Raw genomic sequence first — 26713 nt, forward strand, 5'->3', positions numbered from 1 at the left:
ATCATATATTTATCATGATTTATTTTTTTTAAATTAGTGGGTGAAGGAATGACACATACCCTTTGGAGGGGACAATGCATGCTATAATTTGATGTCAATAAACGTTCTTCCCTACCAAAAAGCCATACCCTTGTTACTTTCCAACACATGCTTATCATTATTCCCAATTATATTTAATCTAAAAGATCGTTAATTTTTTTATTTATCTTATGTCCCCGAATGGACAGATCATTAAATTATCATATTATAATAGTGGTATCCAGTTTATATATCATTTTATCTTGCTGGCAACTATTTTGGTATTTTGGGCAAATAACTAGGTTATTCTATATATTAATGATTACAAATTCATAATCATTCCCTAAGATGGGTTACTAAGCACGGGTTAAGCTCAATCTACTTCAATGGATACACTAATTTATTATTATTGATAATACTATCACGTCAGAACATTTTAACGGTTGTGGAAAATAACTTCCTTTTGGGGCTAGCAATATTGTGTAAAATGATTATTTGGTAAATTTTATTTGAATAGAGTATATATAATTATGCATATCAATTGTATAGTCCTACAATCATCCAGAAATAGTTAAAAGAAAAAGGTGGAATTATTTGGTGAATATTATTTGTTTTTAGAAACCATTTTTGCAAGGAACAACAAGAACAATAAAAAAGGAACAGGCCTTGATATAGTTTAGAGCATGTATCAGATTCAGACCATGGTACAGGAACATTACAGGTAAAAAATGCAGATCGGTGGTCTTGAAAGGGGACAACTTTATATTATTTTGAGTATATTTGATTACTATATAATAAAATCAGATACAAAAGCAATCATTCTTCAGGGATTTGCTCCCTTTAAGATTCGAGCAAAGATCATTTAAATAAATTAATAACAAAGTAAATATATAGATAAACTAAAAAAAACTCGTAAATCTTGTAGCTGTTACAAGCATGTGTGTGAGCTGTATAATGCTTCCTTAAGTTTTTTTCTGGATGCTATATATGTTGCAAAGATGTTGCATCATATATATCAAATCCTTTTTTACGATAGGACTTTTTTAAAGATCACATCTCTTTTAAAAAGGAATGAAAAATCTTTTAGTGGTCCATTCCCATTAGTTTTTTTTCTTTCTTAAATGGTGATAAAATTAGAAAATAGAATACCGTACATTATCATACTATGGTTTACAAAGAAGCATTGTCGATTTTTATTTATCAACATCGTCGTTGATAGTAAGAACTAAGAAGACATAAAATCTCGACTAAATTTGAGACATTATAGTAGAGTCAAAACGAAAAATTATAGTTTCACCTCACTGAAGCTTCTACGTTGAGCAAATAGCAATGAATCCCCATTCGACTAGCGTTACTGAAACAACTATTTATCATGTGCGGAAAGAAATGAATGGTTGAATCCGCAATCAGGGCTATATATCGCACTACTCCACACTCACTCGGCAAATCGACAAGCTGATTCGTAATCGAATCAGTTCTCTACGTTGGCCAACAATGCCGCACCTAGAAGACTTTCTTCATCAATGGTTTTAATGCATATAACTTGTTTGACTATGCTATCTTCATGTGAAGAATTCTTTATGATGAGTAATCAACTTAACATTTTAACTCAAAGAAAAAAGAATATTAATTATATTTCAAGTTACTAATTGTTTTGATAAAATTTGCAGATATTTCCTCATTTGCCCCACCAAGAAGCAGGTTGGGATGTCAAGAGGAGTAAGGGCAAAACCGAATTTACACAAGAATTTGACCGTACAGAGGCAATTAATGATCTTGGAAGACAAACAAAGTAAAGAGAACATGGGAGATGATACAGCAAGCAAAAGCATAAGTGCCTTTGGATAATACCAAACACAAAATCCTCAAAGACACAGTCCAGTTCAGGTCAAGCACAAAGAATGGATGGCCATAACCAATGAGCTTTCTCTTGACGACGCGTAATAAGCCGACGAGGAAAACGATTGTTAACCATAAGCTGACAAAAGAGGCTACAGTTGAATTTTGCACATATGGGTGAATAAGGGAATGAATATATATTTTTGTTGCCAATGTTCATGGGCCACGGATATGGAGCAGAAAGGACTCTTCATGTTTGGTTGCAGAGTGCTTGCACCTGCGAAACCATAAACCGGAATGAACCTAAATCATGGAAAACATACAACATTTGCAGAGAGTGGAAAAAACAAGGAAACTTTATATAAGGAAACAATGTTTCTGAGAGAAGAGGGCTATAGGAACTTCATTAGTCATCGGTACAATGGCATGGATTCATTGCCGGTGACTTCGACTCATCTCAATAATGTGGCTGTATAATTTATGGGGGTGTAAAGAAGCATTCACCAATGTTGTTTATGAGTTAAGAAACAAAAACATTAAACCGAGTGGTTTCTCTGGTTCCAAAGCCAAAGCTTTTAACTGCAGGACTCTGTTGTTTAACCATAAAGCTTAACTATTTGTATTTAACCATTTTGTGAAAGCAAAGACTTAACAGGGCATTTTCTCAATACATAAGATACCAAAGACCATACTAGATGATGGTTCAGTCATAGTCGTCGAGTCTCTATTAACTACATTGTTCTGTAAAGTTGGAAACTTTCAGTACCTGTAAATTGTTAGTCAACTGACCACAGAGCAACTGTACAGTGTTGAGAGCGAACAGTTCTCACTCTGTCGGCATTTGCAAGTAACCAGTAGAGATCCTCTGAAGCTCCAGTAGCATTTACTGTTAAGTATTAATGAAAATATCATAAATCCAAGGTAGAATCCTGTTGATAAGTCAAGTCCTTCACTCAAAGACAACAATAGTTATAATCGTTGTCATATACAGGGACATACCATTTAAACATTACAAACAAAACAACAAATCACATCACCAAAGATCAATCCAACATCTTTTCCAAAGAAAATTTCACAAGAGATTCTTGAAAGTAACACTTTCTTTCTAGCATGATTGTGCATGGAATTATATGGAACAGCGGATGCACAGAGTAAGAAACGAGTTTTGCAGTAGGGTTCTCTTAACCTTTACATGGAAAAACAAACATCAACACGCCGAAATGGAAACTGCTCAGTAAGTTCCACTTAAAAGCAACAGTTTCAAACAATAATCGGACAAGCCGATCAGACATGATATTTTGTTTAAACAATCCACAACAAAAGCAGTAACTGAGGAAGGTACACTCTTTACTTTCACTTTCCCAGCAACAGTCTCTAACTTTGGCTTACTATCAGAATCAGCCAAGATGCAGGTATTATCATGAAAATGTTGTCTGATAAGTACCTCCAAAATCACGAGGTTCACACGAAGAAACCAATGACGAGTTAATTCCGTGTCAGTACAACAAACCAAAATCAACTAAAATACAATAAGAGAGAGAGAGCTAATGCAACAAGCAAGCTATCAGCTTCACTATACCCAAATACAGAAAATAATGCATATCTTTATTGATATAGGGACATGTAAGATATACCCCATCAACAATAAGTCATCTATTGTATTTCTAACCATAGAATTCTGTCTGTTCCAAAAGATTTCCCTTTCTTTGCATAATTGATATCATAACTTGCATGTACCTTCAGAGAAAGTGAGCATCCTAAATTTAAAGAAACTTTACAGAAACTCTTGGTGTTACACTCAAGCCTTCTCAGTTGCATCAACAACTTTTTTCTATTTGCACCTTTTACTCTATTCTAACTATGAAGCAACCAACAAAACCTCATGATCTATAATGAAATTACTCCCCAGAATAATCAAAGTGATCATAAACACTGGTATACTAAGAATTGTATGAGCTGTGAAGTGTCAAACACATCTAATCTTGCTATTTAGTAAAAAAGCAATTAAAGAGACATGATTTAGCTCACAATTATTCTTTGTGTTTCTGTTTGCCTATCCATGTTATAGTGTTCTAATCATTATAACATGGAAACGCAAACGTAAAGAAACAATCGTGGCCTTAATTCAAGTAAAACTTAGACAGAGGCTTATCAGTACTTGATTGTAAGGTATCACATTAATAAGGTCCCTGCAGAAAGCAAAAAATCACTTCACGTTCTCTTCCTTTCGGAAAGTTTATTTCTTGGTTTCGTCCAGCCATTAATAATGAAAACTGCAAGTAGAGAAGTACTGGGAATAACAGGTCGCTACCAGGAAAATATGAAATAATAACTGGTTTTTGCTCAAACCGGTTTCCTCATGCCAAGAGCATAAAAGAAGAAATCCATCACCGCTAACGAAGCGAGAGCCTAGTTGCTTCGCTTGGGATCTGGAGGTTGTCACTAACCAGTGAAAAATACAACAGCATGTTGTTATCATTTCCAGCACCTGGACAGAGTTGTATTCAATCAAAATCTCTTTGCTTGAAACCTCAAACAGTTTACTAAGAAGTTTGGGTTTACAAATAACTAAAGCAAATCCAGACAGTATTTACGAGACCATCGACTGTTTTGAGGACTGGGGTGAAATATAACCACGCTCAACCAAACGTAACATTAGCTGATCTGCCTCCTCAACTTTACCTTCCACAACCAGTCTCTTGCTAAGCTTTTCACACATCTTAACATCAGGTATCAGATTGCGGTTAAACATCCGACAAGCCACTTTATATGCTAACAGAGGTACACCTATCTTAAGATAGCCTTCCATAAGCGCATAACATGTCTTAGCATCAGATCTTGAAGCTGTCCTCAGAACTTTTCCCAAAAGTTTATCTGCCTCCTCGAGCTTTCCCAGACCACAAAGCTTTTCAATGACTTGATTATAAATTGTCTTGCATTTCTGCCTCAATATCATCTTCTCTAGTATAGCCACGAGATCATCAACCTTTTCCATTTGGCAGTATCGATGGATGACAGTTCTGTATGTAACAGGGGTAGGATCAATTCCTTTATGAAGCATCTTCTTCATAAGTTCTGTTGCTTCTGCTATTCTACCTTTTTTGCCCAGTGCATCAACTAAAGTAGTATAGGTGAAGACATCCGCGTGTTTGTTGATCAGGTACATGTCATCAAGCACGGATAGAGCAGCATCTAGCTCATCGTTCTGACAAAAACCATGAATCACTGTAGTAAAATTCACAACATTAATAGCACAACCCTTGTTCAGACACTCCTCCATGAATTTTCTGGCCTCGTGAGTTCTCCCATCCCGGCAAAGACTCTGGAGCAATAAGTTAATTTCAACTGGGCCTGGGAAAAAACCTTTTAGTACCATCTCTCTCACCACATCACAGGCCTCAGACAATTTCCCTTCCTTACGCAACCCATGCATAAGTACGCTATAAGTGATAGAATTTGGACTCCACCATTGCTCTTCGCTCATGTTCATCATTTCTCTTGCCTCTAACGATTTCCCTGTTCGGCACAACCCATTTAACAGAGCTGTGTATGACACAGTATTTGGTTTATATCCATGAGTGTGCATAATCTGAAGCAGCTTTTTAGCTTTGTCCACCTCACCCAAACGACAGAAGCCATTGACAACTGCAGTATAAGTTACTACATCAGGAGGACAGTGCCCCTTTGACAGCATTTCGTTAATGAGATCTTTTGCCTCGGACATTCTTCCCTCTTTGCACAATGCATGAACTATGGCACTATAACCCACCTTATCAATTCGAAAACCTTTTTCTTCAGCATCTTTTAAAAACCAAAGAGCCTCATCCGCATGATCATGTTTTGTGAGCATATGAATTAGAGTATTGTAGGTAACTTGATCCCGCACCAAACCATGCTCTTTCGCCATTTTCTTCATCAAGTCTCTCACTTCCACAATCCGTTTTTCTTTACAAAGATAGCCCATTATGGTATAGTAACTAACTTTATCCGGCAAACATCCTTTACTAGGCATATCATCTAGTAGTTCAATTGCCTCCTCAACTCGATGTAAGTCACAATAACCTCTAATCATACAATTATAAGTCACTACATTTGGCACTATACCAACAACCTGCATACGTTCTAGAAACCGTAAAGCTTTCTCCAACCTATTTGCTCTCACGAAAACATCAATAGTCGTATTGCAAATCAATAAGTTAGGTTCAACTCCAGCTCTCTGCATAAGAGTCAACACTTTCAATGCATCTCTCAGCTGACCTGCTCTACTATATGATACCATTACACGCAAAAACGCTTCAGGGGTTCGATATATACCTCTACGCTTCATCAGAACGAGAACTCTCCTAGCACCTTGACACATTTTAGTCTTACTAAGAACCTCAAGCATCGAGTAATACACCATGGGGTCATGGCGATACCGCCATTGACGATCCGCCCAGTAGAAGAACTTAAGAGCAACCCGTTCATCGTCTTGTGAGCGTAAAACAGCGCAGACTTGTGATGGTTTAAGACTCCTTAAAAGATTCCTCATCTGGCCTTCATGCTTCGGGTTCCAAGATGACCTGAGGCCAATCAACCTCCCAATCTCTCTCACCAAAGGATGCCTGGATTCATCTTCTTCGACATCGAATCTACCAACGTCTTCTCTCGATTGTGGGATCTTCCCAACCGATTTCAGAACAGCAAAATCATCATCACATTCGTCGCCACTTGTTACACTTCCTTCTTCATCATCTTCATCTTCTCCCAATTCATCAATCTCATTGAACCTAGGGTTTCGAATTTCTCCAAATTCAGCATCACCAACGCTCGTAGCACTCAAAGCTGGTGACTTTCGGAAACCCAATTGGCTGAACTCTCCAAAGTGGCCATCTTCTTGACTAGAAGAATCTCCTTGGATCTCTGGACCATGAGGATTTTTCGACGAAGATGTCGAGAAAGATGCATCATCAGCTTCACCGTTAGAGATTGAGCAAGGTGAAAATCGGATTAAGGCTCTACGAAGAATCCGATTAACCCTTAAATTCAACATCAAAATTTAACAAACAGTAGCGAGAGAAGCTCCTTCACCAATATTTTGCTACTAAATTCTCAGGTAACAAAATCCAAATGTTTCCCAGAGCAAAGCAAACGAAACCATTCGCGAATTTTGAAATTGAAATTGAAACATCAGTAAGGACGAGGGGTGAAAAAACTAGAGAAAAAACTACGAGTCAAAATTGAAAATAATAAATTTAACATTCCCAGATTCAGAACCGTTAAGATTACGCCACGTGGTAAACACCAATTAGATAAAACACCGTTGATCTTTTTATGTATTTATATCAAACTAATTTGCGTCGTCGACATCCTTCTGTTACAGTTCTACGTTCGACTTTAGATTCCTCCTTCGCCGGAATATTCCATACGTAAGAGATACTGAAATCGCCGATGATGGAAAGTTTGATTCCGGCTGAGAACGGCTTTGTTACCTCTGATCGTGATAGATCGGCACTAATATTCCTCGGAACTGGATGTTCGAGCGCGGTACCTAACGCAATGTGCTTGATCCAGCGATCTGATAGTCCCTGCTATGTTTGTTCCCAGTCGCTTTCGATCCCGCCTGAGAAAAATCCTAATTACAGGTACAATTCTTGTCTTTTACTAATTTGATTCTCTGGTGATTGCACTGCGAGTCTGAGATTTTCGAGTGTTGAGATTTTATTTTGGGTTTTTTTTCTTTCGTGATTCTATGATGCATTGGTAAATTTTTAATGGGAAGATACTTAATTGATGTTTTTGTATATGAACGAACATTGAACTAATTTCGATTTCCATAAGATTGGGATTGAGATTTGGGATCACTTACTAATCCTATGAAGCTTTTAAGATTTGTGTGTGGAGCTTGATTAGATCCATCTTATAGCTGAGTTTGCTTGTAGACTAGTTTTCATTGCAAGAGATTTTGTACTTTTGGCAGGGGGAATACTTCACTGCTCATTGATTATTGCCAAATTGATGGCAAACATAAATACATTCAAATCGATGTTGGCAAGACTTTCAGGGAACAAGTCCTTCGTTGGTTTACTCTTCACAAGATTCCTCAAGTTGATTCTGTAAGTCCTCATGATATAGTATTATTGATCTACATTCTTCCCATTGAGATATCCTTTTATGATTGCTGTATTAACATGCCCGAGATATGTAGAAAGCTAACATGAAAGCAAATTTTAAATCTTTCGGTTACTATTCGAGTTTTCCTATCTCTATCTGAAGCTCTCAGTGCATATGAGGATTAATTTTTGCATGAATTGCAGATAATTTTGACTCATGAACATGCTGATGCAGTACTTGGCCTGGATGATATACGTTCAGTGCAACCATTTAGTCCTACTAATGATATTGATCCTACTCCAATTTTTGTAAGCCAATACGCTATGGACAGGTAAAAACATCGTCATGGTCTTTGGAAATTTTAATTTGACCTTTTAGGCTCTGAAGCTCTAGTTTCAACAATCACATGTTTTTTTTTCTGAAAACAGCCTTGCTGTGAAGTTCCCGTATTTGGTTCAGAAGAAACTTAAAGAAGGCCAAGAAGTTAGGCGAGTAGCACAGCTGGATTGGAGAATAATTGAAGAAGATTGTGAGAAGCCATTTGTAGCTTCAGGTTTATCATTCACGCCACTTCCAGTAAGTTTCTCAAAGCCTCTGTAGAAATAGTGAATCACGCCTCTCTGCTGATCTATGTGGCGACTCAATCTCATTTGTGCCGTAGGTGATGCATGGAGAAGACTATGTATGTCTTGGTTTCCTTTTTGGTGAAAAATCAAGAGTGGCGTATATATCCGATGTATCACGGTTTCCTCCAAACACCGAGTATGGTAAGTCTAACAAATTGCTTAGTGGGTCTGCATTTTGGGATATTCGAAGAAGATGTGTCATACTTTGTAGCCTTTGGATTTAACAGCTATATCAAAATCTGGTGGTGGACAATTGGATCTCCTTATCTTGGATACATTGTATAAGGTAACACAAATCATCTTCATGCATTAAAGTTTGAATGTTTATGTTAAATGTGAGCTTATGTTCTCACATCGTTTATCTTTCTTTTCTTTACCGCAACTGCAGACAGGATCCCACAACACCCACTTATGTTTCCCGCAGGTTAGCATAATTTGAAAGTGTGGTTTTTCGTTTATGGTTTATGTATGCTTACTTTTGTTTTCTGTAGACATTAGACACAATCAAAAGACTGAGTCCAAAAAGGGCTCTTCTAATCGGAATGACTCACGAGTTTGAGCATCACAAGGACAACGAGTTTCTTGAAGAATGGTCTAAAAGGTAGAAAACTAAGGAAAACTCGTAATTACATCATCTCCCTGAAGAATTTATAGATAGAAAGAGATTGAGTAATCTTATTTGCTGCAATGTTTTGGTTTGTTAGGGAAGGGATTTCAGTAAAACTCGCTCATGATGGCTTGAGAGTCCCAATAGACCTATGAAGAGGTGAAAATGATTACTTGAAAGGAAAATAAAATCATTGCCTTATTTTTTATCGACTTCTGGAGTTCTGGTTAATTCAATGATGATGCTTGTAGGTCTTCTTGTGTTATGATAGAGAGATAGAGAGCGGAGTGAAACGGTTTTGTTCAAGATGCATAATGCTCGCATGGCTTCATATCAACATTATCACTAATGTTTTTTTCTCCTTCAAGTTTTAGCTAGGAATTCTGACCAAACGACGATTTTTTTTTTTATTAAGATATACATGATAAAATAAAAACAAAGAAAGAAGATAATTCATTTTTTGTTTTCTTTGGTCAGAAAAACAGTTCATCTAATACCTATTTTACATAGTTTAACGTCTACTTACCTAAGAAATAAAAATGAAAAACACATTATTTTGTTATGTTTTTGTAGAGTAAGAAATTTGTTGATTAGAAGGTTGTATGATGTTTGACCAAAAAAAAAAAAAAGAATGTTGTATGATAGAGTGAACATCGAGGACGTAAAGATTAGATATTTGATCACCCTTTCCAATCATTAATCCTTTGGTATGATCATGTATCATAAAAGAATATTGATCAAACGTTACTCTATAACCCAAATCTTTGGTCTAATGCTCAAAAGATTAAGCCTGAAATCTGGGATGTATAGAACATTGTTCGATATAAGAAACTCATTTAGTTTTACTGTGCCTATTCCTGTGATTTTAGTTCCAAAACCAATAGCTAAAGTTTCTTGATTATTCAGAGTTTCAGATAAACTCTGATTTATTGAGAGAGTAGACAAATATGTGTGAAGTTCCATTCAAAAGGGAAGAGACCATGGTGAAAAAACTGTTGCATTTCACTGGTAACTTAATACTAAATGAATTTCTTCATTAGTTAGGTCCAACGATATTCCAGTAAGCTTGAAAGAAATAACCCGACATCCTATCAGCTCATGGTGTACTCTCTCCCTTAATACTAAATGAATTTCTTCATTAGTTATCGAACGAGTGTGTTCCTGGTTCATTGCAATGCATTAGTAACCCGAGGAGTCATACCTTCTAATAGCATCAATCAATCAAAGAATGCGATTTTGCACTCTTCTCCTTTGCGGATTGTATATATCTTTCTATATATACATTTTTGAAATACATTTTTAGAAAAAACCTTAGCCTTCAAAAGTATTTACAAACAATGCCATTGGTGGGTCGGGTCGATTTTGACCGGAAATCTTCCAGTCAGACATTGCCTTAGATATCCATATAATATTCCATAATTAATAATATAGATATTAGAAGATTTGGTTAAGAATAAAAATTATGATCCTCTTCTCATTTTTATTTGATTTTTAATTGTTTTAAATCATCCTATAATATATAAAGTTAAAAAACATTACAAATATAGTTTGTAAACTTTTATATATATTACATAATTATAAAATTTTAATCATTACAAATTTTAAACAACAAATTATCCCACAATGTATCATTACAAATCCCTAGTATATATATATATATATAAAAATTATTTTATCTTTATTTCTTATGCGTTTTCAAGGGGTTAAATTTTAGGGGATTAATGTAAAAACTAAAAGCTATAAAATAAAATCGTGTAGTCTTAGATATTCTGATTCTCTAAAAATCGTGTGGTCTCATATATTCTGATGTGTCTATTAAAAAGGGTTGGGTAAGTTTATCGAGCACCAGTTTATCCTTCTTGTTGATGCACATGAATCGCACATTCACATGAACATCAACCGATCGCAGCAATGCATAAACATAGATAACTAATCCAAGAATAGATTGAAAATTTTCGAGACAAGAAGATGATTTGAGAAGAGACCTTGAATAGCTTGGGTTCTTAGAGAGAGTGTGGAAGACAAGAATAATCTTGTTGTTTTCGAGCGATTCTTGTGATCTTGCGTCGACATGAGTGACTGAGGTCTCTGTCGAGACGTGATTATCTTATCCTTGACCTAGATACTATTGTGACGTGTTTGTTTTTCTTGGATAAAATAGTAAATCATTTGATGCTTAAAATAATCTTGAATAATTCTCTTGTTAAAAGTTAAAACCTTTATTTATTTTAAATCAACGATTTGATATTAGGCCAAAAAAAGAGCTTATTCCCACGACTTGGGCTTGGGTACTTCTTTTTTAGCTAAAAGGTTTCAACTCTAGTAAAAAAGTTGAATAACCGAAAATATTTCTATTTTTGCCGGATTTTATAAGTTTTATTTGTTTGTGTCGTAATAATTTTGTAAACTTTTAAATTTATGTGGAGTTTTAACCTACAGTTTTCTATTTTCCAACTTGATGTCGCCTCTGTTCTTACGAGTTTTTGAGATTGAGAGTTTCGGGACAATTGGTTTCGATTTTGATACTATAAAGAATGAAATATGCGCTTGCCAAGGCTTTATAGGAGATGTCGTTTGAAGAAGATAAACCGATTATCCGGCAAAATCATCTCAAGTTTAGTTATGCGAAAAAAAAAAAAAAGATTCTTTTTATTGATTCAATTTATAAAATTTTGATTAGTTCATTCTCAAAATCAAATTTATAAAAGAAAATTGCAGAAATAGTACCAACTACCAACCATGCCACTTATATAAGTTGAGATAATATAATATTCATTTCATATAAGAGAAAGCAAATGAAATACATTTCACAACCTTCAAGGAGTTTCCTTCCTCTCCTTAGAAGCTTTTTGTCTCCATCCAAAGGTTTCTCAAAGATCCCATCAAAGCCCTCACAAAAAGAAGACTAATCTAGATTCCACCAACAAGATCATTAAGACAATTTGTTTTTAAGACCAAAAAAAGTTTCAAGCTTGGGAAAATCTTTTTGGGTAGTTTCTTTGCGGACCCACTAGAGAGATGTTTTGTCTCCATTTCTATTTTCTACTATGATAGTCAAACTCATGGTTTTGAATCTTTGCGAATGATACAAAATTCTCTAAATTAAATTCACAGATTTGATTAAAATTGTAATAGCAATGTGAAATGGACAAAATGTCATAAAGTGTGTGCGAGGAAAATGAAATGTAGTAGTGGCTTTTTTGACTTATCTCATACACCGACCACCAAAATCAAATTGACGCACCATTTCAATAAGCCCATTATGAAACGTAGAATTGGTGGTATTGACATATCCGTTTGCATATATTTGTGTAAACATTTTTTGCCTACGAGTAGAAATCTTTTCGTTGTTGACCAAAATAAGAGAGTACAAACTTTTCCTTGTCAATTGAGAAAATTAAATAACTCAGCGACCAGTATGTACATCACAATCATATCAAAGTTGATTTCATGCAGGAGAAAAAAGATCTAATCGTTTTTTTTTCTTTGATAAAAAATAATATTAAAAAATAATTGATTATTTCACTCTTTGTAAGAAGAAAAGAATGTTGAAATTCATACATTGACAAACGAGATTCAAAAATTGGTCAAAAATCTTTCTTCAAGACTCCAATTAGTAAAATATATCTCTGAAATTCATACATTGACAAACGAGAAACTCGAAAATATGAATTATCAAGTTTATTAGTATTGACTCACTAGAGGCAAGAACTATAAATTGAAAATATGAATAATCAAGTTTAAGAGTATAATCAAAATATGATTATATTTAAAAAAGTAAGCAGAATGTTTAAGAGTATATCTTATATGCTATAATTTGAAAATAATAATGTAAATCTAAAAATTAGAAAACATTCGCGACCTAAGTTAATTAATATATTATACACATCTATATATAATAATATTTGAGAAGTGTTTTTGCTGACGTGTCGGACTCTCGGCTCTTGTTGAGTCATTGATTTTACGTAATTACTTAATTACCCTTAATGAAATCTAATTAATTTTGGAAAAATTAAATTGAATTTCGGAATTAACCAGGAAAAATAATTTTGGAAACAATAAACATGATAATTAACCAAAAAAAAAAAGGAACAACGAAGTACCAGTTAGGAAGCTTTAATTGAATTCATCGTGTTCTTCGTCGTGTGAATATAATTCTTCTAAACGAAGGCAAAACTTGAAATCCTAACATAAAGCATATATTCATAGCAATAACAGAGATCTAATAATTTAGTGATAGAATTTCACCTGTTGATCTGTCGAAGCAGAATAGTCAAGCTTCTCATAGTATCTTGCCCATGTTATGTCTTTAAGACGTCAATACTATCCTGCACCCTATAATTCTAACCAATGAAAAGAACAAATATTTATTACCTTGGATACAGAGTTGACGAAGAAACCTTGGATAAAAACTCGACGAAGAAACTTGTAAGTGTTAATGTATGATGAAGCTTCCATGAACGTGAATTCGTGATCATAATGAAGAAACGTGTGAATGGAGACGGTTGATGGTTTTTTTTTTTTTTTTTTTTTTTTTTTTTTTTCTTTTTTACCTTTTGTGTAAACAGATCTGTTTCATAATTTATCGGAAAAGGAATTATACCAAAAAAAAAAATCGGAAAAGGAAAATATTTATTATAATATTGATATATTGAAGATGATAATGTCAAATATCCGAAAATTATTAATCGGAGCATTAATATAAACATAAAAGAATACTATTCTAACCTTACTCAAATTAATAAGATTTAGATAACCGAAATTAATCGTAAACGGTAATTAATTGTTAAACTAATTAAAATAAAGATCAAACGTACCGGAATAGATGAAATTTTTGGTATGATCGTCGTGTTCGTCGTAAAAAAAAATAATATGTAGATCAATGAAAGAGAACCCACCAATTTAGAAACGGTTATCACGCCATCGTATTGTTCGTCGGATGATTATAAGTCTCTAATCTGGAGATTGACTTGAACTCTGACAAAAACATATATTCATAGCATAAAATCGTAAATAGAAGGTAGAAGACCACCTATTAATCGGTTGTAACCTTGTGCAAACTCGATTTAATTTTAACGAATGAAATGTTGGTGTGGTGTCAAAACTTTCTTGGGGAGACTCGAAGATGAGAGAGCTGAAGTCAGAGATAGGCAGAGAGGTTTACATGTGAATTAGGTATGGAGTGCTAACGTGAACATGAACGTGAACGGCGGTGATTTTTGCACATAATAGCAATTAGATCGAGTTTTGGAAAAAAATATGGATCAGCGTGACATGACGCATATGGATACCATGCATGTCTATCTATTGTAAATCAAAAATTATATTATTGTTCCGCTTTATTTTTGAAACAGAAAGGAATTTTCCCTTAAATTTTAATATATTTTATAAGATAGTATCAGATATAGTAGTAAATCTAAAATAGTTGTTATTATTCCATATTTTTACCGAAAAAAGTAAATATTATTTTAAATAAACATGGATAACAATGAATAAATGGCAGTTTTACAAATATTTATTATTATGATAGTGATTTGCTTATTAAAATATGTAAATTTTCTTTTCTTTTTTTGTATTTATCGTCGAAAAATTTAGAAACTCTAAATCATGCACCGCCTCCTATTCAATATAAATACCTTGCTCATGGTATTCAATTTCAGATCATAACTAACCCTTGTTTTTTTGTTCTTTTTTTTTCAAACTTTTTTTTGCTTCTACCTAATTTTTCTTTTTCTTTTTATTGTAGGGTGGATGTATGGAGGGGACGATGTGAACTGGTGTATGGAAAATTTGGACCTAATTCAATGAATAAACAGGTGATCTTATAATTTATATGTACAAATTTGATTATTTTTTTTTTGTATTTATGGTTTCACTATTTTCACCACTAATCAATTTTTATAATCAAAAAGTTTGGTTTCAACTTTTGAGAAGGTAATCATCGATGGTTTGGTATGTTTTTTTTTGTTGTAAAAAGATGAGGTACCTCCCGATTTTGTTGAGGTACATGTTCTTATTATTTTCAAATATGTCTTTTCTCAGAAGAAACACTCAACTTTTGATAACACAGTTGCCACAAAGTCAGAAAGATGACTTATTTCAGGGATGAATCTTCAGAGGAGGCTAATTTTTGTCGTTAATACAATTTAAGTATTCCTCTCTTTAGATTAGGGATAACAAACTTGGCTGTTAAATTCAGGAATTACTCTTCGTTGCCAATCTCTCTCCCCAAACTAAAATATTACATATATGGAAGTAGTAACTTAAAGTTTTTGGTATCGAGGTCATTCTAAGGCACTGAGATTCGGACTTTGGTATGTATAGGATTCGTTTTCCATGCACTAAGATTTAATTATTGTTTAATTTATTGGTTTTTAGGTTTCTTTCCATGCTCTGATGCGTTTTCGGGTGTGCCAATGGAAGCTTGCATCACTCTTTACTCCAAGCGTAAGTATGCTCTGCATTAGCTTCTTCTGTTCCATTGGTTATTATGGGTTTTGACTTTTGAGAAATATACAACAATTTAAAACCAGGTTTTGTTGTTGATTAGTTCGGTTTGTATACCATATTTTGCTAAATACATATGACCATAAATAAGACCAAAGGAGCTGGGTTAGCTCCTTTGCCAGCTATATATATCCCAGAATTTTTTTTTGTTTGTTAATAGAGAGAACCCACCAATTTTGTAGCGTTGATTGTGACATCGAATTGTTTGTCGGATGAATATAAGTCTCTAATCCGGAGACTGAAGTTGAACCCTAACAAAAACATATATTCATAGCATAAAATTCATAAATAAAAGGTAGAACATCACATAGCTTTTTCTTCAAAGCTAACACATCTCTCTTTGTAGCCGAATTACTCTCCAGTTTGGTATATACTCAAATTTTCCAATGACTTCCTTCTCGAACCTGGAGCGTTTTTGCTTTGCCGGATATTTTTAGGATATGGCTCTTATGTATCTCTTGTGAGTCACTTGATAAGTTGTTTAGGTAAAACTTTTGGTTTGAAAGAGAATGATCTACGACAAGCATAATCGGTTATTTGTTATATATGTGGCCATGTTCATATTGCTTTCTCCACAAGCAATTTTCCAGTTTTGTAGCATTCGATATTTAAATTTAAAAGCTTCAATACGTTGTATACATGTGTATGTATGTACATATATGAATTATTCTCAGTTGCACATAGTGGTTTCTAAGGGATAGATACTTGCTCTCTGTAATCCTCTCATTTTTAGTACCTATCTTCAGTGTTTACTTTGCTAAGAGCTTCTTGATAGGCATACATCTTTGCAATCTCAGATCAATATACTACAAATACATATACGATACAGTTAAGAAAATGATATTTCTCTTACAACTTTTTATATGGGTTTTATAAACAAGAGATCAACTGAAGGGTTACGCAGCGACCAATGGCGAAGGTAGAGACAAAGATACTACAATAGGGACGATAAATATGACACGATATATACAAAAGAGATGCCTGTTTCTATACCATTGAAATTTTACGTACATAACTACTTCAAAGAGCAAGATGACTTACTTGATAGGTAAGAGATATGGTAAGAGATTATATTTTTCAATTATTTGTTTCCAACTACGAAAAACTCCAGTGACATACAATCTAAAAGCATGAATATGTCATAAAATCAAGAATACAACAAAAACCAGGAAGATGGGCCCAAATTAAAGTCCGAAACTGGACGTGGGGAACCCACAGACAGTGGCGGTCGGAGCGTTACAAATATGAAAGAAACGAGGAAGCGTGAATATGTCATAAAACCAAGAGTACTACAAAACCAAGAAGATGTGCTCAAAGAACGAAACTGGACGTGGGAACCCACAGACAGTGGCGGTCGTGGCATTACAAATATGAAACAAACGAGTAAGCATGAATATGTCATAAAATCAAGAGTACGACAAAACAAAGAAGATGGGCCTAAAGACCGAAACTGGACGTGGGGAGCCCACGGACAGTGGCGGTCGGAGCGTTGCTAATATGAAAGAAACGAGTAAGCATGAATATGTCATAAAATCAAGAGTACGACAAAACAAAGAAGATGGGCCTAAAGACCGAGACTGGACGTGGGAACCCATGGACAGTGGCGGTCGGGGCGTTGCTAATATATTGTTGGTTTAAATATATAGATTTTTTATATTTAATTCTATTATATATATCAAGATATAAACACTAATAATTGTTTGTGATTCAAAAACACTATTAATTGTTGATTACTAATAATATATATCAAAAGTTATAGCGTTTTACCATAATTCTATATTAATGTCGTTATAAAAATTAGACTCTTGACAAAATTAATTCAATAAATATCCCTAACTTGATAACCCTAAATATTAATTATTAATTCTGGTCTTAATCAACATACAACCCCGCGCTGGGCGCGGGGACCTCCCCTAGTAATCTATAACTAAATTAATATAGGCTCACCATATGCAACAGTCCAAAATAACTGGCTCTAGTTCTTTCTTATAGCAATCCAATTTTTTTTCTTTTTCTTTTTTCTTATAGCAATCCAATTCTTTTGTTAAAGTTATATAGCAACCAAATTAATAAAACTATTGATATGTTTCAACAAGAAGAAGTGAGAGAGTTAATTAAGTTTGGTTAGTAGGATCGGTTGGAGGATATGATCGTTCCAGTCTTGTAAATTAGAAATTTTGATTAATATTTAAATATTACAATTGCGAAACATGGTTTTTTACGTTTTATAGATGGAAAGCAAAAACAAACAAACACAATTGACTACAGTGACACTCTATAGACTATAGATATACTAAATAACATTCACATGATTTTAATCGTGTGACATTAGCTAAGAATATTAGATACCAAACAGAAAAGAAAAAAATTAAAGAGAATAAAGTTTTTGAATTACTTTATTTCTCTATTGATAAATAATCTCGTACTTACGTTTTCTTGTGAAAAAAAGAATCTGTCGTAAAACATGACCTTTCGAAAAGAAAGTAATCTCACATATTTTCTGTGCAAAAGCATGTCTTCTTAGGAAAATATTTATGAAAATAAAATTATCTGAGGAAAACAAGGTTAGGCTATAGGAATCTAGCTGAGCTCGAGCCTCGCAATACGTACACGCTCGTCATTGGGTTTATACATTAATACATTTGTATGGTTGAATTTTATAAGCCCCCATGAAAACTATATATTGTATTGTTTTTTTTTGGTAAGAACTATATATTGTATTTAAAACAGATATAATCTTCACACTTTGTATAGTAGATGCGATTGTAAATTTATAATCCTAAGATAAAAATGATAAATAAAGTAAAAATTAATGAGAGAAAGAAGAAGAGAGGTAGTCAACGGTCAAAGTGACAGAGAAACGTAATGCCCTAAAGTGGAGAAAGTGTCAGTTCTCGATTGTTTACGTTTCAGTACTCTTTTTTTACATTTCATTCCGAATCTACACACAACCACTTCTTCGGTATCTTCTTTAATCAACAACAACAAAAATCATTTATTTGAGGAAAAACAAAAATTCATTATTTGACGATAAAACATAGTTCTTTTTATTTTTCGTTATCATAATTACCAGTGTAGCAAAACGAATTCTCGTGACCAAATTCTAGATATTTTGCTAATTTCCATCGGCTCATAAGTTCTTTTTTTATTTTTACCGGGTTTTTTACTCTGAACTAAACAGACAAATACTGTAAGTTGTTTTTTCGTTCAAATTTTAGGTTCTGCTTCAAATTATTAAGTTCACAGTAAAAAAGAAATGATTCAAATCATTATGACGAGTGGTGAGATCGACAGATATAATAATAAATCCACTGTTACTAGTCTATTTATAGACTCTTCAGATATCAGTAAATCCACATAAGTATCTTTATAAAATTTTCTTTTTGGCATTTAGTGTCTCAAGCTTTTCTCGTTTGTTAAAATTCTTCATCTCAAAAAAATCAAAAATCACTACAATGGAAATGATTATCTCAATAAAATCAAAATCACTACACTAAAAAAGTAAAATGAAACTTTGTTATATACTCAAATACGCTGTGCCTCTATAGATACAGTTGTTTTTTTTTTCTCTTTTCCAATATTATGTCCAATTTTATATAGTCGTTTTCGAGATTTAATTTAAGTATTGACTCACTAGAGACAAGAGCTATAAATTGAAAATATGAATGATCAAGTTTAAGAGTATAATCAAAATATGATTATATTTAAAAAAAAGTAAGCAGAATGTTTAAGAGTATATCTTATATGCTATAATTTGAAAATAATAATGTAAATCTAAAAATTAGAAAACATTTTTTAATTTGATAGCAACAAAAATTGTATTCATGATAACATCAACAGTAGAACAAAGTACTCCAACAAAAAATGGTTTTGTAATTAAAAAGAAAGGTGACGTGTCGAAATCAAAACGGTGGAAGCAAGCAAAATGTGGACCGGCGTGCACAGTCCTCCATCTTCACTTTTTTTTTCTTCTCTAACACAAATACAAAAAAAAACAATTTCCCATAAAATATATAAATACAAAAACAAATTCGTCTTTTGTTCAATCATTATCTAAAAATTCCCAAAAACCCTATTAGAGAAAAAAAGAAAGAAGCTAGGAGTTAAAAATAAACCTCATTCTGTCTCTCTTCTTCTTCTTCTTCAGAAGACAGAGGAATTAGAGAAAGAAAGCTTGTAAATATACAGAGATAGAGAAAAAAATTTGGCATTGGCAATGGATTACGAGAGGATAGAGAAAGTGCAGGTTAATTAACTATCTCTCTCTCAAGTACAAACCTTTCTCTGGTTTTCAATCTTCTTGTACTTCTCTGTTTTGTCATTTACGTTACAGTGAGTTTCACTTCTACCTATTAATTTTTCCTCTGTTGAAGAATTTCTTGGAGAAAGAAAGAGATGAACTTTAAATAAATACTACTATTCTCAATTTCAGAAAACTTCGTCCTTTTTTCTCTCCTCAATTCAATCTACATAGTTTTGCTTTATTCAGAAAAAAGTTGATTTGTCTGTCTTTTAAACTATTGAATTTCATAAAGAATCAAGAATGTTCAATATTTTGAGGTTCCTTTTATATATATATATTGCAGAAGAGCATAATCTCGCCCACGAAGCTGCGAATGAAGCTAATGGGTCCACTCAATAACATGAAGAGAGAAGGATCCAAGTCCAACAGTAACTCTTCAAGAACATCTCCTTCTCGTCTTCAGATTTCAGATGACTCTGAGTTCTCCAAGAACTGCTTGTTAGCTTCTAAATCTTTTTCAGACGACGATGATAATGGTGAATTTTCTCTCTTTTTCCATGTCTCAGTTTTTGATAAGTTAATCCCTTTGAAAGTTGAAAAAGTCTCTGTTTTTGCTCTGTTCTTGGCTAAAGTTTGTGTCTTTGACCTGTTCTTGTTTCGTCTCTCTGCTATATGTTACAATGGAAGTCTTTGATCGATTTCACTCGGAACTTGGCTCAATTTTATGTCTTTGCTTTGTTCTGTTTTGGTCCTGAACACTTCGCTTAAGTTTGTGTCATTGCTCTGTTCTTGGATAAAGTTTGCGTCTTTGACCTGTTCTTGTCCCGTCTCTCTGCTCTATGTTACAGTTGAAGTCTTTTAATCGATTTATGTCTTTGCTCTGTTTTGGTCCTGAACACTTGGCTAAAGTTTGTGTCTTTGCTCTGTTCTTGTTGTGTGTGGCTTCTAGTGGCGGCTTCAACTACGGATAAAGAAGTAGCTAAACTGCCAAATGAGCCGGTTTTGGACATAACCGAGAGCGATAATCAAGCCTCGATACATCGATGTGAAGGTGTTCTGAGGGAAACCGATCAACTGAGACCTCAGCAATTTAGAAAAGGGGACTTGAATATGGCTCCTCCTCATATAATGAGACCTCAAGAAGATGAAAATCTTGATTATGACAGTAACGCTAGCTCTTCAAGCTTCGAGTTTCACCGAGCTCGTGGTGAGCGTTCGAATCAGAATCATGGCTCAAGAGGATATCCTTCAAGACAAATGCCATCCAAATGGAATGATGCTGAGAAGTGGATAATGAGCAGACAGAACATGGTGATGAGGAAGAACGGTCAAGGGAACCGAATGCCCGTGAGAGTTGTGCCTGATAATGCAGGTTATGAGCATAACAAATCTAGGATGGATCTGTGCCAATCCTCACAAGTTGATGGGCTCGAGAAGTTCCCTAATTTTGTTCCCTCGGCGCCACATCCAATTCTAACTCAAGAGTATGGAGGAGACTCGTTGATCGATCAATCCACACAAAGCAATGATCTTGTGGATACTGCAAAGGTTCCATCACATGATAATTCAACAGGTAAAAAAGGTGACTAGTTTTTTGGTGAAATTGTTTTGATTATTAGAGCTCGCGGAGCTTGACAAGATAAGTGTTTGTATATGTGAAGGTGGTCATGCGATTCGTTCTGTTTGTATGAGAGATATGGGAACCGAAATGACGCCAATACCGAGTCAAGAACCTTCAAGATCGGTCACACCAGTTGGTGCAACAACTCCTCTTCGTAGCCCGACTTCATCTCTCCCTTCTACTCCTAGAGGTGGCCAACAAGAGGAATCTTCTTTATCGCAAAACCAGCCGAAAAACACAAGAAGAGAACTATCTGAGGAGGAAGAGAAAGCGAAGACGCGAAGAGAGATTGTAGCTCTCGGAGTTCAGCTAGGGAAGATGAACATTGCCGCTTGGGCAAGTAAAGAAGAAGGGGAGAACAATAACAACAATGGAGATGCAGAGGAGGCACAGAAGATTGAGTTTGAAAAACGAGCGACTGCATGGGAAGAAGCAGAGAAATCCAAACATAATGCAAGGTCTGTCTGCTCTTATGACCTAAACCAAATTTTTTGCATGTCCAGTGGAGAAACATAGAGTAAAAGACTTAAAATGTGTTGTTTTTTTCTTTCTGAAACTCAAAATTTTAGGTATAAGCGTGAGGAAATCAGAATCCAAGCTTGGGAAAGTCAGGAGAAAGCGAAACTCGAAGCAGAAATGCGACGAATCGAGGTATGTGAGGCGTAGAACCAAATTTTTATTCTCTGGAACTTTTGCTTGGTCACTTACACCAAAGTCATTGCTAAACTTCTGTTGGTAGGCTAAAGTTGAGCAAATGAAAGCTGAAGCTGAAGCAAAGATAGTGAAGAAAATTGCAATGGCTAAGCAAAGATCAGAAGAGAAACGGGCTTTAGCGGAAGCTAGAAAAACCCGTGATGCGGAGAAGGCAGTGGCTGAAGCCCAATATATCCGGGAAACTGGTCGAATACCGGCATCAAGTTACAAGATATGTTGTGGTTGGTTCTCATGAGGCACTGGATTGAGTTTTCGGTGTTTGAGTAAACCTTGATTGGATTATCAAACCCCTTTTTTGTAATATATAAATGGAATGCATAGTATGTTGCATAGACTCAAAAAGAGAATGCCAAAGATTGTGTCTTAAGTTAGGGCTTGCAATTGCCTTTAGGTACACGTTAACCATAACTGACAAAAAATCCAAGAAAGCCAAATTAATTACTGGAAGTGAAATTTTGGCGTTATGTTTACATGTTAGTAGACGACATCGACCTCTAAAGAGTAAAGACAAACAAAATTTGACCAGCCATTGTAGCTACTGTACTTGTCATCATCTAGAGGCCCTCTTTGGATCACTGATATATTTGGGCTTTGACCCATGGGCAATGTTAAAATGACTAAATGAGTACAATTATCCAAAAAAATTCATTGTGATAAATTCGAAATGTATGCATTAGTGTGATCTCAACCTTTGTTGGTTTTTAAAGTCTTCTTCTGCAACGGCCCACGATCATTTTTTTTAATTTAATTTTAAATTATATTCAAAGAAAAATAATAACGTGTGTACAACTAGTACATCGTTTTGAATCTAATCTCGCACGATCATTTTTCTTCTCCAACTAAAAAGTTCTCAAATAAAATTGGCCAAAAACTTCAAAAGATTGGCCGTGGGAGATTGTTATACAAACTTATGGACGACTTATCGAATATTATTGACCATTCCGAGTTTCCGACTCAAGTTGCTTCTCCTAAAAGTAAGTTTTTAAAATTAAAGCTAATATTTGTGATCAATTATGTCACAAGTGAGGTTGAATGAATTGGTTAGAAAACTCGATTATGAAAGTTACGTTTGGTGAAAATTTTGTAGAAAAGAAAACAATTGTTACGATTTTTTTTGCAGATGTTTAAGATTTATCTATATTGTTTCTCATATTTAATATTTTGTAATTGAAACTAAATTATAATTATCTTTAAAATATATTTATAGAAAATACTCATTTTCTTTTAACTCGCCTCAAACCTCTACAAACATGGGTAGCACACTACTATCTATGCTTTTTGTTAGATTGTGTAGTTTTGTGGAAGTTATGGCATATTATATTCTAGATTGGATCGTTCGTTAACAATCCATGGTTGTTCCATCGAATGGAAACCATCCTTACAAAATAGAATTAAATACGTTAAAAAGGATCACTCAGTGAAATGGTAACAGAGTAGTTAGTACAACGGGAGGATGGTCCAAAGAATTTTATTTTTTCTTTGGTCTTACAATGCTCAAAAGGTACCTTTATTTACTTTGCTCAAAAAGTGCTACAACAATCAATAATATCACATTTGACGTTTTCTGTTCGTCGTTTTTAAAAGAGATAAATGAGAAAGATAGTCGCACAATAACAAATTTCATATATAGTCGCACAATAACAAATTTCATATATCCCACTCAAAACCCTTATGGCCTTATCGCTAAAAGCTTATTTTGGTTATATTCATTTTAAATTTCATACATCTATAGATAGAAATTTAGGATATTATTATTCTGAACTGATTTATGGAACTAACAGTGCAACATTTGGTTATTTCTATTTGGTGATGAGACGGAATTAGTACTACTAGATAAACTTAAGGTCGTCAATAGCAAATTTTAAAAGAAATTCTGCATTCGATCAACAAAATAATTGAAGCTTGGCATGTATTCTTTTTAAGATCAAATTAAATTACGGCAGTAAGATCCTATACTCCAATGGATTGATCATGTCCTCTTCCAATTTGTGTTCATCAATAAATAGAATTTTAATTATAGAGTGATGCACTCATGCATGCGTTTTAATTAATGAATCCAAAGAATTTTATTCGTTCTCTTTCAGTTTCTGAAACTCAAATTAAACAAACAAGAATTCTTTAATTATATAATGAAATCTAGACACTAAAGTCATTAAAATTCAAATAAGATTGAAATTATATAGTTAATTATGACATCTATCTAGAAAAGACATGATATGATTCTATGTGTAGATAGATAAAAGCTATGATCTTAGATCTTCATTTGAATCTATTCTTAACGATGTAATGAATGGCTACAACATCCTATCAACAACTAAAATTATAATTGATTTTGTAAGAGGAAGAACTAACTTTTAAAAGAAGAAAAAAAAGGTAAAAGAAAAGAAAATAAAAAAGGTGAGAACTTTCAGAATGATGGGTCACCATGCACTATTTAATTAGGGCTCATGAAAGTGCCCTAACTTGTGTCATCTATAAATGTCCCTACCACATGCACCCAACATTATTTTCAACCATTCCCAAATTTCTTACTTAGAATATATAGTCCCACCACTGAAGATTTATGTGAATCACATTCATACACCACACATCAAAACCAAATACTTACAAATATCTCTTTATCAGATTTGTTATTTATTTGACTCAATAACATTTATAAAACATGGTCTTTCATTAATTGGTCACTCTATTATATAGATTCTAATGGACAATCAAACAAAAAAAATATCAAATACCAAATTTAACCATAAATTCTTCCTACTATTCAAATGATGCCCAATTCATAGCTAACCTAATCATATTCCGATAAAACCCAACAAGCAAAATTTATATTGCAAGATATTAATTCCAAATTCCCAACAATTTCGATCAATTATCAAAAGACGTTTATTGTCAATTTAATAGGAGTTAGATTTCCCTTTTTCACGTTTACATGTTATAATATTCTAATTATCATGACATGAAGACGCAAACAAAAACCATACTCGTTCTACAAATTTCGTTTCATATATTCTTTGGTGAAAACTAAACTTACTATAAACGCTAGGGCATATATTAATTTACCTACCAATAAAAGTGTCCTACGAACTACGGATCGATACGTGTCTAGGCTGACGCAAAATGAGATCTAATTTTAGGGTAAAGCCCCAAATTGCGGGTCGGAATATTTTGGTGTTTCACACAACAAAACCACAAAACGCTTTCACTTCCAATAAGGAGATTGGGACCCAAATCACTTTCTTTGTGGACCATTTTAGTCAGACAAAGTCTTAATATGACTCCAAAATAACACTTCACTATCATATTGATTGAAGAAGTGAGTAAAGAAAATGACATATATAAAAGTTGAGTAAAAAATATTCATATAAGAAAAAGACCAAAAGATCTTATAATTACAGTATTAAGAGTCGACAGAGGGATTATATAGTTTTTTGTTTCCACAAAGGCAAAGGCATATCTCCCCTTTTTTAATAAGTAATAAAGAGAGATTTTGCTAGTAATTAAACTAAGAGGATCTCACTACTAATTTATATGATTGAAACTTAACTTGAATAAAAATGGGGGTTTCCTTCTACTTCTAGTAGTTGAATGAACCCCCAACTGATGCGATACCGTTACCGAGATTCCTCGGGTCTGACCGGTTCCCAAAGTCATCGCAGTTCCCGTTGCTCGGGAGCTTATCGACATTGTTGGAAGATGGCGCGGAATTGAGAAGCTCAAGGCCTCTTTTACCCATTTGCTGCACTTCTTGTGGTGATAGTATCTTAATGCACCACACACTGCTCACAAACTCCCTGTCGATAATGATAGATGCAGGTAAATAAACAATGAAATGGACAAAACCGAATGCGGAAATGCGGGATTAGTAATAAACTCACGGCCAAGGATCATCGCCGAGGAGAAGAACGTCGTTCTCTCGGTCAACAAATACAAGCTGCCAGCCTGATCTCACAGGGTCTTCTAATTGGCCTTCGAGGCCAAACATGCGAGCAAGCTCGCTTCGCAGCTCGTGGTAGCTGCTAAATTTTGATATATCTAGCGATCTTCCAAAAGACCCTGACTTGTACACCTACAAAAACATTTCCGTGGAATCATCACTATGCGTGCAAAAACGAAAGAACACTTTGAGGAGGAAAAGTTGCCTTTACCTTCACAAAGGTGTTAGATTGCGGGTTCTCGGTACCGAGGTTTTCTGAGGATTGTAGAAAACCCGATTCATCTATACAACTAGAAGGCGTTGTCATTGCAAGATTACCCGAGAAATCGTTGTTGAAATTAGATGATGTGAAGGGTAAAGCCGTGGAGTCACCACCTTCAATGCCAATGCTTCTAAGGTTTGACATTCCGTTCGGCATCAAAAGAGAAGATGAATCTATGTTGACTCCAAAGAGAAGATGGCTATGCGGGTCTGAGGCGCTTACTTCTTGCTCGATAGAACACTCTCT

At 34.3% G+C, this 26713-nt stretch overlaps 4 protein-coding genes across 4 annotated transcripts in view; 2 read left to right on the forward strand and 2 right to left on the reverse strand.

The window, feature by feature from the left end:
• Positions 1-1766: 1766 nt before the first annotated feature.
• Positions 1767-7030, reverse strand: LOC9329672 (pentatricopeptide repeat-containing protein At1g09900). Its single transcript, XM_002893565.2, has 3 exons — positions 4540-7030; positions 2624-4345; positions 1767-2134 (listed from the first exon to the last, which is right to left on the reverse strand). The coding sequence occupies exons 1-2, from the start codon at positions 6887-6889 to the stop codon at positions 4251-4253; spliced, it is 2445 nt and encodes an 814-aa protein (XP_002893611.1). The 5' UTR covers positions 6890-7030; the 3' UTR covers positions 1767-2134; positions 2624-4250.
• Positions 7031-7188: 158 nt separating this feature from the next.
• LOC9329673 (putative hydrolase C777.06c) lies at positions 7189-9690 on the forward strand. The gene is made up of 10 exons (XM_021015066.1): positions 7189-7481; positions 7817-7952; positions 8154-8281; positions 8379-8526; positions 8612-8717; positions 8804-8862; positions 8965-9000; positions 9068-9177; positions 9281-9342; positions 9435-9690. Exons 1-9 carry the CDS (start codon positions 7288-7290, stop codon positions 9336-9338), a joined length of 975 nt encoding a protein of 324 aa, XP_020870725.1. The 5' UTR covers positions 7189-7287; the 3' UTR covers positions 9339-9342; positions 9435-9690.
• A 10061-nt stretch (positions 9691-19751) lies between these two features.
• On the forward strand, positions 19752-22635 carry LOC9326926. The gene is made up of 6 exons (XM_021014292.1): positions 19752-19936; positions 20277-20469; positions 20883-21506; positions 21595-22012; positions 22124-22205; positions 22294-22635. The coding sequence occupies exons 1-6, from the start codon at positions 19907-19909 to the stop codon at positions 22501-22503; spliced, it is 1557 nt and encodes a 518-aa protein (XP_020869951.1). The 5' UTR covers positions 19752-19906; the 3' UTR covers positions 22504-22635.
• Positions 22636-25611: 2976 nt separating this feature from the next.
• Positions 25612-26713, reverse strand: part of LOC9326927 (auxin response factor 6) — a 5264-nt gene continuing 4162 nt past the window's right edge. The window contains exons 13-15 of the mRNA XM_021010431.1: positions 26417-26711; positions 26147-26337; positions 25612-26062 (exon numbers count right to left, since the gene is read on the reverse strand). Coding sequence (XP_020866090.1) covers positions 25846-26062; positions 26147-26337; positions 26417-26711 — 703 coding nt within the window. The 3' untranslated portion in view covers positions 25612-25845. The remainder of the gene's footprint in view (positions 26063-26146; positions 26338-26416; positions 26712-26713) is intronic.

This window comes from Arabidopsis lyrata (genome assembly GCF_000004255.2).
Source record: "Arabidopsis lyrata subsp. lyrata unplaced genomic scaffold ARALYscaffold_1, whole genome shotgun sequence".
NCBI classification, from domain to species: domain Eukaryota; kingdom Viridiplantae; phylum Streptophyta; class Magnoliopsida; order Brassicales; family Brassicaceae; genus Arabidopsis; species Arabidopsis lyrata.

Excerpts from the sequence above, each read along its gene's own strand:
- LOC9329672 (XM_002893565.2), bottom strand. The coding sequence starts at position 6,889 with ATGTTGAATTTAAGGGTTAATCGGATTCTTCGTAGAGCCTTAATCCGA. Across the intron at positions 4,346-4,539 it reads CAAGAGACTGGTTGTGGAAG|GTGCTGGAAATGATAACAAC; the intron begins GTAAAGTTGAGG and ends AACTCTGTCCAG.
- LOC9329673 (XM_021015066.1), top strand. The coding sequence starts at position 7,288 with ATGATGGAAAGTTTGATTCCGGCTGAGAACGGCTTTGTTACCTCTGAT. Across the intron at positions 7,482-7,816 it reads GAGAAAAATCCTAATTACAG|GGGGAATACTTCACTGCTCA; the intron begins GTACAATTCTTG and ends TACTTTTGGCAG. Across the intron at positions 8,718-8,803 it reads TCCTCCAAACACCGAGTATG|CTATATCAAAATCTGGTGGT; the intron begins GTAAGTCTAACA and ends TGGATTTAACAG.
- LOC9326926 (XM_021014292.1), top strand. The coding sequence starts at position 19,907 with ATGGATTACGAGAGGATAGAGAAAGTGCAG. Across the intron at positions 19,937-20,276 it reads AGAGGATAGAGAAAGTGCAG|AAGAGCATAATCTCGCCCAC; the intron begins GTTAATTAACTA and ends TATATATTGCAG. Across the intron at positions 22,013-22,123 it reads AAATCCAAACATAATGCAAG|GTATAAGCGTGAGGAAATCA; the intron begins GTCTGTCTGCTC and ends TCAAAATTTTAG.